This window comes from Lepisosteus platostomus, chromosome 18, assembly GCF_059453375.1.
Source record: "Lepisosteus platostomus isolate fLepPlt1 chromosome 18, fLepPlt1.hap1, whole genome shotgun sequence".
NCBI lineage: Eukaryota > Metazoa > Chordata > Actinopteri > Semionotiformes > Lepisosteidae > Lepisosteus > Lepisosteus platostomus.
In genome coordinates, this window is record NC_142628.1 from 4,889,274 (window position 1) to 4,903,571 (window position 14,298).

The window sequence follows — 14,298 nt, forward strand, 5'->3', positions numbered from 1 at the left end:
ATTGAAGACAGATTCTAGGTATTATTATTTAATCAATGAAACCCTGTCCCATGTGCATACATTTTCTTACCACATTACCCAAGATAGGATTGCAGGGGAGCCGAAGCCTCTCTTAGAAAAATAAAATATATATTTGAAGAAATTATTCAAAAACATCTGTTTTACTTTGTTAATTTTAACTTCTACTGTAAAGCTTTGATTCCAAGTTGCTACATTAATCTTACACAGCACAATATCAAAGAAAATGTACTTATTCTCAATGTGGATTTGATATTTGTTCTGTAGAACAGCTGTGATACTTTATCTCCTGAAATATAGTACAGGGGGAATTTAGCTACAGACAGGAAGGATTTTCATAAGAAAGCACTCCTCCCTGAAATCACATTTGACCTGAGCAGTCCTTTAGGTTCCTGGCCTCCTTAGGGGAGGACATTGAGGTGAGCCAGATTGTACAGCAGCATGTGGTCTCTGTTGTTTATGGCACCTTCAAGCATCTATGACACCTACTCTGTAGCTGGTGAAGCACACGGCTTTGACTTTGGTGTCCCTTTTTTTTCCACTTCTCTTCCTAATGTATAGGACAAAATCACGACTACATTTAATGAATTTTATTCATTTTTTTTCCTTACAAAGGCAATATCTTGCATTTTTCTCCTTATTATTTGAAAGTAATTGTAAACATTGGCAGATGCATGTTGATTCTTAGTTTTGGAATAGTATCAGGCTTTCGTTTGGATTTTAATGTTGTGCACTCAAATAAAACAGTGAAAATCAAACTGAAAATCTCACAGGATTGTTACAGGATGAAGATCTACATTCACCTTAATTTCTTAAATTTTTATGTAAAATTGTTTTTTGCTGTCTTAATTGTATTTGTGTGGACTCTCAACCTCTGCCGAGTTAAAAATATTTGAGGCAATTTCCTTTAGAGCCTAAGGAAAAGTTACAATTTGTCTTTTTTTCTTTTTCCCTTGAATTGAGTAAAATTGACAAACCCGGCTGTACGATCACCTAATTGCCTTAGATATAGATTTTTTCTACCTGAACAGGTTGTCCTTTCTCTATCTCTGAGCACTAGCCCCTGCTCAGTGTCTTCCTTGCTGTGTCGAAGAGGCACTTGTGACCGACTAAATGATTGTTCTTTCTCCGAGAGAGATATCCTGTTATTTATGGAGGTGGTTGGTGGGGAGTATTTGAGTTATTGCAGCTAAGGAAGCTCTTGGGAAGATATATTGCTCTGTGGCTATTCGTAGTCTGTGTAGAAAGAATACTGAGAGATATTGGATCCAAGTGCTTACTTGTGGTCTGAAACCTTGTGGTTTTCTTTCTCCTAGCTAAGTTTAATAATGTGGCAGCTTTTTGTTTCTCCGGGCTTTTAAATTAGTATCTTATCTCTTTCTTCTTTTAAGCTCTTTGCCCTCCATGAAGGGTCTTTCTGAAGAGAAAGAGTGGACTATGTGGCAGTCAGGTGACTTTCCTTAGCAGCATGATTTATGACTTTGTTCACTGTTTATTGAATACCATTACATGCTGTTTGGGAATAGTGTACATGAAATTCATCATTGATGCATTGCTCTGAATTGCAGGGAGAAAAGCCTTAATTGAAAGGGATATCCACTGGATACTCCACTATAACCTTGTTGATGGGACATTTTTAAAGGGCTTCTTGTTATTAGGAGGGAGGTCACACTAACCCTACTGTCCTATTATTCACCATCAATAAAATGCTTGAACCAGTTAATGTATGATTTTCCCTCCCTATTGAAGCATGTAACACATTCATTCAATTCTTTTTCAACAAAATACATATTAATAACCAATCACAGTCACCACTTCTAGTCGTGACAAATTCAATTACCTCTGCTTTCACAGATTCAAGTTTCAATCATTATATTGCTGGTCATGGTTTTACATACTCAAACGAAGCTAGCATCTAAAATGAAATCTATAGTAGTACCGATGTTTTAGACCATATTCTCTGCTTCTACTCAAAGCTGCCTTCTAATTACTAATCTCATCAATGAGGCCCTGTAGTCTGGTCATATACCTGTAGGCAGGTCTCTCACCAATGTTAAATATAACCTGACCTGGACCTCCCACATACTTGATAACTACCATCTATTGCCAATTTGTCTTCTCTTAAAAAAGACCCTGGATTGGGCAGTGGTAGTTAAATTAGTCTCGTCTTGCAGCTAATGAGGTCTTTCACTCTTTCTAATTTGGGGTCTAAACAAAACCACAGCAAAAACTTAAGAGAGTCCTGCTTAAGACAATTAATGATTTCCTGATGGCTCCTGACTCTGAATCGCCTTATAATCTTCTCCTTCTGGACTTAAGTGCAGCTTTTGATACTGTCGGTCACAGCATCCTGCTGGAGTTCATGGAAGATTATCTAGGGATTGCCAACACTTCCCATCGCTGGTTTGGCTCCTGTTTGGCTTTATTGAGCCAAGTTGTAAATCCTGTTTTCAGTCTGATGTTCTTCCACTTAAATAGAGTGGTCAACAGAATTTTATTCTGAGATCTTAATTATTCACCCTATATGTTATATTAATTGATCAATTATTTATGACTACAGTTCTACTTTTGTTAGTAGCAGTGCAAAACATACTTAGTCGTTGCCAGTTCCTACTGGGATATTGAATCTCTATCAATGTTCTCTTAATCTTATACAGGTTATGCAAAATGTGTAGTCCCTAACCTAAAGTGTAACAGAGCTACAATATCAATGTATAGAATGATCTTTCACGTGTTGATGCTGTGATACATTATCATATTACTGATCAGAAGAATGGCAAAGAATGAAGGCCTAAATTATATTTTCTTTTCATCTACCTTTATTGTGTACGTGTGTACTGTCTTGTTAATTGTAGCCTGGAAACTTTGTCCTTTCTTGTAATGTCAGTGTGAACAATCCAAAACTTTTAAGATGCTAACAAGTGCAGGTTAATCTATATGATCCAAATATCTTGGCTTCACCACAGCTCCCCAGGCGATGTGCTCAGTCCCTGCATGCTTGCAGTGATGTCATAATAATGCGCCTCTCCATCAATCAGAGTTAAAGTCCTGCATGTGGTTGCAGAGCTTGTAAAGTCTCAATTAAAGAGGCCCGTTTACAATTCCTGGTGCATCCTGTAGGGCAGTTGTTCACAACCCTCATCCTGGTGACCCACCTACCTATCACCTTTCATTCCATCCCATCTTAATTAGATAATCAACATCTTAACTGATCTAAGAAGTTGCTTAATTGGAATATTTGCAATTTATTTCTAGTCACAAGTTTGGAATTTTATTTCGCCTACAAAATCCAGTGGTTAAAGCTCCAATATGTATGAGAGCTGGGAACAAACAGTTCACCTTAATCTTATTACTGAGGGCTCAGCTGGAACAAAAGCCATGAGGTGTGTGGGTCACCAGGACCAGAATTGGGAACCACAGCTGTAGGGGTTAGGGCTCGTTGCTGTCAGCTGAGATGTAACAACACAATTGACAATTTTAACCTTGAATAGGCGTGTAGTAAATAACTGACAAATCTAAATGCTTTTCATTTTTTAAATCTATAGTTGGTAGTGCATGAGGTACTGTTTGGTGTTGTTCAAACTTAACACTAATGTTAATGAGGCAGGGTGTACCTCAGTACAGAAACCATATGAAAACTGAAAAAATAAGAATGCTGAAATCAGCATTTCTAGATGCTAAAGTGACACATATTTGTTATCCATCATAGTAATTAGGCTTTGCCTCAATACTCCTTATAACTTGAGTTCCCTCTTCTCTAGGGCCAAGTACATTACATTACACTGGTGGTCTTGCAGTGTTTGACAGTCTCAAATTCACTGAACCCCTTTTACCATAACAGACCTGCATTCAAAACATTCTATACAAACTACACAGCCTAGTGTGTATTACTCTCTACTCAGATAACCTACTTTTTAAGCTTAACATTAACTTGTAAAAGCAGCTTTAAGCATCTCATAATCTCAACACTGAAACCATATAATAAGATAAACATTTAGGCCCATATCTTGCACATTCTTTATCCTTCTCAATCTCCAAGAGCATCTTCTGTCATCTAGGGTTATTTAGGGTTTCCTTGCCCTGAATTATTTAGCTGTACAAATGCAACATCTATCCTACCCTTAGGCAATGCAATTATTTCATTAAACCTTTCAGTAATAAAATTCCTTATGTTTTAAAACATAATACTGTATGTTGTCGTTCATATTATTCATATTAGCATGGGCACAACAGGATGTAAAAGAACTCATTTCTATTCTGATGTATAAAGATAAAGTAGAACAGTAGTTTTTGGAAAAAGGATTGATGTGAATGTTTGATGGTGTCAGAACATACATTTTATTAAATATATACAGTATATAAAATAAAGCTAGTACTGTAGTTATCAGCTGACAACCTTCGTGTTGAAACACTATTGAAACACACGGTTAGGTAAATTTCTTCCCAAAAGCAAGTCCACACATGAAGATCCAGCAGTAAAGATGCTAACAAGTGCAGGTTGATCTACTGTATATAATCCAAATATCTCAGATGTTGTACCTCTAGTTCCTGTGCTGTAGTCACTGATGGTGTCCATGTAACATCTGTAAAATGCTTGCGTATTGTTTGTTAAGGCTTCCAAAAATCAAAGACAAGAGCTCATAAAGCTCTTGTGTGGAACCATTCATATTCACCTACAGGGTTCTTCAAATGTACTCCCACTGTGTATCTGCTGGAAACATAGAAGATTCAACGTGAGCTTCCTGTTACCACTAAAACACCTGGAAGAAAGGAGGAGCATAAAACTGTTCTTTTGAAAGAATGACTAGTGGATACAAGTGTGAATTGAAGCTGAATATTTTTAAAACACTATTTTCCATGATCAAACCAAGAAAAAACTACAGTTGACTTTAGATAAGACAGTAGATTGCCTACTAAGAACAGAGATCTTTCTTCTTTTATTTTCTGGAGCAGCAGTCTAGCAAGTTTTAAATCTTCAATCATTACTGACCTGTGAAAAAATCTCAATTATTTATAACAGCCAAGCACTTAGTTCAATTGGATGTTTAAAAGCTCAGATGGAATAAGAGATGGACCAACAGTCCTCAAGAACTGAAGCTGAAGACCTTCTCTTTCCTGGGGGAAAGAGAACCATACTTGTGCGGCCTGTCTGAGTTTTCATTACATATTACATTAGAAACCTGTTTATTGTCAGATCTGATTGAAAATTACGGAGAATGTAAATGTGTGTTTAAAATTAAAGGTGAAAAATAATCATTCATAAAGCACAGGCTTAGAAAACGTAGGCGATATGTAAAGTATACAGAATATTTTAAATCAGTAAGAAACTTTTATTTGTGAGTGTATACGATAATGCATCAATCTGGAAACAGAAAAATCTCGTACTTGATTGACATTTTTTTCCAATAAAATATTATGTAATGAAAAAATAAGTTGAATTTATAATGGGTGGCACAGTGGTGCAGGGCTTGGCCCCTGGATTCAATTCCTAGGGGGCTATATACTGTACATTGAGTTTGTATGTTCTCCCCGTGTTCATTTGGATTTCCTTTGAGTTCTCCGTTTTCCAAAGACATTCTGGCAGGTCAATTGGCTTCTGGGAAAATTGGCCCTGGTGTGAGTGTGAGTGTATCTGTGTGTGCCTGTGATGGACTGGTCTCCTGTCCAGGGTGTGTGAGTGTGTGTGTCTGTGTGTGCCTGTGATGGACTGGTCTCCTGTCCAGGGTGTGTGAGTGTGTGTGTCTGTGTGTGCCTGTGATGGACTGGTCTCCTGTCCAGGGTGTGTGAGTGTGTGTGTCTGTGTGTGCCTGTGATGGACATGCCTCCTGTCCAGGGTGTGTGATTGTGTGTGTCTGTGTGTGCCTGTGATGGACATGCCTCCTGTCCAGGGTGTGTGAGTGTGAGTGTATCTGTGTTTGCCTGTGATGGACTAGCCTCCTGTCCAGGGTGTGTGAGTGTGAGTGTATCTGTGTGTGCCTGTGATGGAGTGGCCTCCTGTCCAGGGTGTGTGAGTGTGTGTGTCTGTGTGTGTCCTGTGATGGACTGGCCTCCTGTCCAGGGTGTGTGAGTGTGTGTATCTGTGTGTGCCTGTGATGGACTGGCCTCCTATCCAGGGTGTGTGAGTGTGAGTGTATCTGTGTGTGCCTGTGATGGACTGGTCACCTGTCCAGGGTGTATAAGTGTGAGTGTATCTGTGTGTGTCTGTGATGGACTGGTCTCCTGTCCAGGGTGTGTGAGTGTGTGTGTCTGTGTGTGCCTGTGATGGACATGCCTCCTGTCCAGGGTGTGTGATTGTGTGTGTCTGTGTGTGCCTGTGATGGACATGCCTCCTGTCCAGGGTGTGTGAGTGTGAGTGTATCTGTGTGTGCCTGTGATGGACTGGCCTCCTGTCCAGGGTGTGTGAGTGTGAGTGTATCTGTGTGTGCCTGTGATGGACATGCCTCCTGTCCAGGGTGTATCCTGCTTTGCACCCATTCCTTTCCAGGATAGGCCCCAGTTCCTCCGCGACCCTGTGTTGGATAAAAAGGTTAGAATGAAGGATGGAATTATGTATTCTCATTTATGACACAGTTCATGCTCAGTCAGAGGTTGCAGACTTTCTACAAAGTAACACTGGTTCTAAATCTATAAAGCAATAGATAGCTTTTGTGATTTGACTGACTGCACAGATAGCCTTTTCCCGTGTGGATTCCTGCTTTGAGTTGATTTTGTGGAAGACGAATCATACTTGGCAACTTGGTTGCTTCGGTTTAATACCACAGACCTGATCAGAAGAAGAAATTTTCCCAGCAGTGCCTTGCACATACCTCTGCTGCTCTGGGAGGATGTACATCTGATTGCTATTTATAGGTTCTGTGTGTTTCTTGTTAGCTACAGTAGGACGCACTGTGGATCGGAGGGAAAGATTCTTTAGTTATTCTGTTTTATTTTGTTTGCTGATTTTTACATGACACTGCTCTAAAGTCCCTTGGTGCATCCTTGGAGAATGATGTGGTCCCCAACAAATTCAGTTCAATTGGTGTGACAGCCTACAGTATCTCCAGAGCCCTATTCTGTGTGTGTGCCTCACAGGGATGTCATGTCAGGGTCAGTGGGTGTGGGATTCATCACTGAGCACCTAAGCATGGTCTATTGGTCTATGTACTGTAAAGCCTTTAAAACTGTTTTCTTGGTTTGTAACTACAGTGCTTTCAGCACGCAAATAACTGCTTCTTACTGTTTTATTTTACAACATGAAAACTGTCACTGCCTTTTAAGTACACAGATTCTTAAATTTTCACTTTTTCAGTGTTATGCTAGCGTTAGAAATACAGAGTGCATTTTTTGTTGATAAAAAATTGCATAAAGAGGAAATGTGATTACACATATTTCCAAATTTTAATTTTGGGAATATGAAATACATAAAATAAGAACTTTTTACTATGTACTGTATGATTAAGACCCACATTTGCTGAGAATACTAGTGGATATGATGGTGTTTGTCTGATAGAATAGTATTCCTTTTTTGTTAAACCTGTATAAGCACACATAACTACAAAGCAAGTCCAATATGTCCAATAAGTTTTGAAATGGTAGGCTGTGGCAGTGCATTTGAATGATCACAAGCAGGTGAGGAGTAAGCTTTTGTATTTTAATCTTTATTTACCACTGACTTTCAGAAAGGCCCTGAACACCAGGCAAATCGCCTATGCTTTGTCTTGCCTGCGTGAGTAGCATCTCCATGGAAACTGGCTGACCGTACATACAGTACAGCATTACACCTTAAAACTCAAGGGCATTTCTGAACTGCACAATTCACTGTATGACTAAACCATACGGCACTTTGATTATGTCATTAGGCAATTGACAGTAGAGTTGCCCTGGAGAAATTATCTTCATAATGAGTGTTCTTCTGCATTGCCTGTTTCAGTTTTTCGCTTACATTTGGAGTTAACTTTTCTTTTTCGCTATTATCTGCTTCATTAAAATGTAGGACAGCCACAGTTTTCCCTAAAGTGTTTGAGCTGTATTTGCACAGCAACCACGTCATACTTGTTTGTGTGTGTGAAGTATGTACATTTTTGCTTTTTTGTTACTTTATGTTTATCTACGGCAGTGGTTCCCAGTCCTGGTCCTGGTGACTCACACACCTGTTGGTTTTGGCTCCAACCAGCGCAATATAACCCTTCACTAACTTAATAATAAGATTAATCTGAATTGTTTGTTCCCAGCTCTTAAATGTGTTGGCACTTTAACTGACGTGTTTTCTTAGTGAAATCAAATCTCAAACTTGTGATTGAAAACAAAATGCAAATATTCCGATGAAGCACCTTCTTTCTTCAATTATCTGATGAAGGTGGGATGGAATGAAATCCAGCAGGTATGTGGGGCACGAGGATGAGGACCAGGACTGGGACCCACTCGTCTACGGTGAACTTTAAGGGACCTTTCTTTAAGAAGAATCTGTTTTAGAAAAGAGACCCTGAATCAAGGGGAATTTATTTAAAGTCCTGGGAGCAAAATGAACACTCAAAGAATTGACCGTTCATTCCTCCCCAGTACAATTTTTACTGTTCATTAACCATATCTCAGAGTTTTCTGTTGATATCCTAAGTGCTATTTAGATTCTCTAGAGGTTCACAAAGGCTTATGGACCATTTCTGTTTTACCTTAGAGTACTGGAAGTCTGTTTATTTACTGTATACACTCAGTTGGTAATTGTAAGTCTCCCTTTTTCTTCATTGGCAGGAAATATGCAGCCATTCCAATTGTACTTTCAAAAATGACCATATTTATGATGACACCAGATACCTAGGAGTATGAACATTGCAGAGTCTAAAGATAAAATCATTGGTCAGATAAATTAATAATACAAATAATTTCTATCATTGTAAAACTGCTATTTTTTATTTTAAAAACGTTTCCAATCAATAAGGCAGGTTTTTTATACTGTATATTGCTCATGTGATGGCAACAAATGTACAATATCAATAATGTTTAACACGTTTCCTGTTAGATATTGGCTTTTAACAACCTTTGCTTATTTGCCATAACTTGAAATTACTAGTTATTATTAAATAACTTTAATAATTCTCACTAAAATGTTTAAGATCTTAATTAAGTATCTTGTCAGATATATTTTGCCGAGAATAAAGATGTTATCTATAAACCAGAAAGCTGTAGGCAGTTTTTTTTAAAGAAGAGATTATTTCTTATACTTTTTCAGTTTGACTCCTTAACTGTCACATATGGAAATCAAGTTTAAACCTAAAGATATGCATGTTCTTCAGATGACACTTCACTCAGAGTTGGTAAAATGATACATATTTTCCCTTACAAGATAATGACACCCTATTGTGAACATGTCTCAACCACCCAGTTGAACAGACAAAAGGTTCTATATAGACAGTAGATCTCAAGCCAATCAGGAATTCTTTCAATAAAGGGGAATTATTTCAGCCACATGGAAATTAGTGCTGAAGCTACAGTACAGTACAAGCCTGTAATTGATGAAAATATCATCAAGTGATGAAGAAAACAGTCCCTCCCCCCCATCCATGAAACCTCCACATTTACCTTTACACTAGTTACAGTAACTCCATCATTGTCAAGCTGCTGTTATACCAAGTAATGTTGAAAATCATTGTATTTCAGTTTTTGCACAGTTATAGACAGTTCTTTCATTGTTATGACTTTATTACTGGTGGTAATGCTTTATCTTGGACTGAGTTCGACCTTTTAAAGACTCGGGAGAACGAAAACAGAAGAACTGATAAGTGGAAAAGAGAAATCCAATGAAAGTCTGTCTTCCATCTCCTGTGTCATTTATCAAAATCGGTAGTTGTGACGAACCTCTCCTAACAGCTCATCTATCCTGTCCTTGCTCTGCAGTATAAAGGGCAAGCCAATCTCCATGTGTTTGAAGACTGGTGTGGCGCCTCCGTTGCTCAGCTGAGAAAGAACCTTCACTTCCCTCTGTACCCACATGTGAGTACACACGGGCAGACTGGTATGTGAGATCAGCTGGAGGCATAACTGATACACAACAGTTTGTAGAATCTGAACAGATTTTTAAGGGGATAATAAGATACAGTGGCAAGTGCCATGCCAACAAAACAGCAAAGAGTCCCACAAAGCTTTCTTATTTAGGTTCTAGTGCTACAGTACATCTCCTCTTTTTGCCTAGAAAATCCCTTGCAAGTTGACAGTGTATACTGAACATATTTTTCATTGCAATACATTCTGTGTAAAAGAAACCAGGAAATAAGTAATGTACCACTGCTTAAATAATTGGTAGGATGTGGTTACTGCACAGAAGGAAGTACTTAATAATTAAGCAACAAAATGCAATAAAATGTAGACTGAACTATCAAGAAAGTGGTACTGACAGCTGCCTTCAGCCTCGATTCTGAAGAGCAGGATGGTGGTTCCTTGGCCTGTTGCATTATGTAAAGTGTAACAAAGCCCTGCAGTGTGATGGAGTGGTCTGGCTGCCTAGTGGGCAACTCTGCTGCACATTACGTGATCTCCATCACAAGTCTTGTTAAGGGGCTCCTGGCTGTTTTCTGTTTTCCAAAACTCCACTATTCTGCTAGTTATTTACCGGATTTGTTTTGTTTTTCGCTGTTGCTGTCTTGGTTCTATCAACATTTTTCTGCCACTCTGTAATTAAAAGGAAAATAAAAAAAAACCCTGAGCAAGGGTAAAAGTAACTAAGTATTGTAACAACACGTTGAAACCTTTTTTTGTGTTTAGAATTGCTCTTCTTTAACTGTTTCATCTCTTGGGTGTATCAGACATTATGTACAGTATATGTATCAGACAATATCTGGGGACATTCCTATGGCTCTATTATTCCCTATGTTAAGGAAGTTTCATTTTATTGAGTTCCACACACTACACAGCACATTGAATTAGAAGTAGCCATTACCCAATTTGTCTTAATTTTAGGCTAATGGATACATAGGAACTCCATTCCTCTCTGAAGACTAGACACAAAGACATGCTGTACATTTCCCCTTCATCATTTCACACACCTGAAGGAGGGTCTGCAGCCAAATCACTCTTTCTGACTCAACAGTAAATACTGTATTTACCTCTGCTTGTTCCTTTGCAGATTACACACAGACACAGCTCCCTCTCCAGTAGCTAAAACAGCATAGAGAAGGTGATTCTGTCTTGCTCGCGATATTCATCCTGTGAGAAATGCTCTTTTATCCATACTGGTTGGAATTGATGACACAATTCAATGTCTGTTTTAAATCCAAGAACTATGAATTAAATAATGGGCAGAGGCTCTCATTGGAACAAGTGCTTTTCCATTTTAATGTTTTAATGTTTAATTTAATAATGTAATGTTTCTTTATTAGCCCTTTACAATTTCTTGTATTAGGAATTCGTCTTTTCGCATACCCCAGCTTTTCTCCATGGAGACACAGTCACCCAGACAGGGAGAGAAGCTGGGGGTCAGAGCGCAGGGTCTGCCATTGTACGGCGCCCCTGGAGCAGTTAGGGTTAAGGGCCTTGCTCTGGGGCCCAACAGAGTAGGATTCCTCTGCCGGGCGCAGGATTTGAACCGGCAACCTTCCAGTCACAGGCGCAGATCCTGAGCCACAGAGCCACTGCTCCGCCCCATTTCTGACTGTCGGAGGGAGTGTGGCCAAAGCACACAGTGAATTCCTTGATTCAGTGTCACTGACAGGTAGAAAATGGGCTTGGAATGTTGGAATTAGCAGAAAATCCATCAGTGCTGTTATTCTAAATAAAATCAGGGGTGACTTTTAAGACTACCCCAGGAAATGCCTCACCTTAAATTAGCATCAGGTACAGTACTTCTTCAATAGTGCAGATATTTCTTAAGCTTATGGATGAATCTTTAATTACAGACAAGGACCACAGTGAAGAAGCTTGCTGTGGCCCCAAAATGGAAAAACTATGGCCTCCGAATATTTGGCTTCATCCACCCTTACAAGGATGGTGAGTGCTGTCAGAGCCTTGTGCTCACGTCCTCCATAGTCATCGTCTGAATTCCATGTCATGTGCATCGTGAAAAGTAAAAACAGACAATAGATTTCGAAACTATAACAGTCTAAAGATATGTATTTTACAATCACTAGATTTGATATCACTTTGTCATGCTGCTGTGCCTTCTTCTACCACACGACCACTATTACTAATATTACTTACAGTATATTACATGTACTTTACTATTACTATTAATACTGTCATCACAACTACCACCACTACGATTATTACTACTACAGTACCTCCACAACAACTACTGCCATTATTACTGCCACCACCACTACAACTACAGTATTACAGTACTACTATCGCCACCACAGCTACTGCCATTACTACTGTTCCTCCTACTACCACCACTGCTGCTACCAGTACTATTATAGGTAGTATTAGCTTTTACTACTACTATTGTTACTATGACCACTGTTGCTTCTACATCTATTACCAACACTACTATCACCGCTTCTACTAATATCAGGAACAGAAAAGTAAAAGCTATGGCGAAAGATGTGGAAATGTGCTAAAACTTTTGGAAGATTTCAGTCTGTTTCCACCTTGCCTTGGCAGAGACGTATAACGCCCACAGCAGGTGCGCTGAAGATGCAGTTTTAGGAGAGATAGCCCCTCTCTTCATCCTTTACCATACTAGAAAGCTGTCTATGGTGGTTCTTGATCTTTGCTCTCGTCATGCCTTCGAAAAGCTGCGTTTCTGTGACCTGACACCTGCTGCTCTTCCCGTTTTGTCAGCTCCACTGTTCATGAAATTTTAAGTTTCATTGCCACAAAGACCCTCACTTTTTATAATACACTTTTGGATCATGCAAATTCCCTTAATACATTACAGAGCCAAAATCTGAACATCCCATCTGCAGTTTCAGAATCCCCTGTGACTAACTGAAAGAGCAGTTTGTGTCATATTGACCCTCCAGGTCTGTCAAGATTAATTTAACAAACAACATGGCCCAACAACATAGTTTCAGCTGGACAGCCATTGTCCTTAAGAATGTGGTACTTTTTCACAGCACATGTGGTTAAAATGTTAAGATGGATATTGGCAGTTAATGGTCTCATTTCTTTTTTCTCTAGGTGATTTCCAGTTTGCAATCGCCTCTGATGATAACTCTGAGTTTTGGCTGAGCTCTGATGAGAACCCTATCAATGCCAGGCTGCTGGTGTTTGTTGGAAAGGTACATATGCTGCCTTGATACACCTTCTCTGTTGGGCATCTGGATACTTTATTGAATTAAATACCCTTTAAATTAGTCTCCCACTTTTAATGCATCATATCAGGAATCAGTGGACTGAATCTTTTATCACTTGGTCAACTATTCACCAGTAGGTAACTGTATTGCCTTATATTTCTACGCAGGTCTAGGGATATTTATTTGTCTTACAGCAGATATCCCTTTGTGTTTGCAATATATTTGATATTAGCTGGTACAATGACTAAAGTAAAGTCATGGCATATGCATGACAAAATCTGCATGAATACCTGATCTGATGAACAAAAGGAGCCACAGAAAGAGAAGTTTATTGCCATTTGCTTCTGTTTCTTTAAGAAACAAATATTGCCTGTCTGTGCATAGGCCATGGTTTTTAAATTATCTAGAATATTTCCCACAGTAAGACACTAATTCAGCATACAGGCAAAAAGCAAAGAAAACAATAAACTGTCATGGTATTAAGATGCTTAGAGGCAACTCGTGGATTAAAATTTAATTCAAACTTGGTTCACTCCAAGAATTTGGGCAAAAAATAATAATTCATTTTAATTTGACCTCCAATGGCATCAAGCATGCACACATTTAAACACCTCTATGCAAAGGAAACAGTGTTTTGTATTCCATATTCCAGATCTCTCCCAGCTTTGTGCTCAGACGGGGGTATTTGCTTTCAGTTTTGTCATATTTTATTCAGTAGTACTAGAGCTGAGGCAGCTTCTATTCATTAAGTGACCTCTGCAGTTGGTAACGTTTATGCATAGATCTGCTAAAGTGAAAATGTTGCCACTCACTCTCCAGATATCTCTTAAAATGTGAAGGGAATGCAACATAATTTAAAAAGGATCAAACTGGCCATTTAAACCTGCTCATCAATATTTCCATCCATCTATTTTTTAAATTCATTGTCACTGTACTGCTCCTCATTAATATTTGTCATTTTTATTCAAAATGTTAGATTGTAATGGTGAAAGGGGGACAGTATACTGATTAGCTTTGCTCTTGGATTCAATTCTGGCTTGGGAGCTTGCATGGGCGTCCTAGTTCTGTATGGTTTTCC

At 38.8% G+C, this 14,298-nt stretch overlaps 1 protein-coding gene across 1 annotated transcript in view; it reads left to right on the top strand.

Annotated features, from left to right (window-relative positions):
* Window positions 1–14,298, top strand: part of b4galnt4a (beta-1,4-N-acetyl-galactosaminyltransferase 4a) — a 164,345-nt gene that overhangs the window by 89,226 nt on the left and 60,821 nt on the right. The window contains exons 4-6 of the mRNA XM_088611109.1: window positions 9,889–9,984; window positions 11,883–11,973; window positions 13,105–13,205. Coding sequence (XP_088467235.1) covers window positions 9,889–9,984; window positions 11,883–11,973; window positions 13,105–13,205 — 288 coding nt within the window. The remainder of the gene's footprint in view (window positions 1–9,888; window positions 9,985–11,882; window positions 11,974–13,104; window positions 13,206–14,298) is intronic.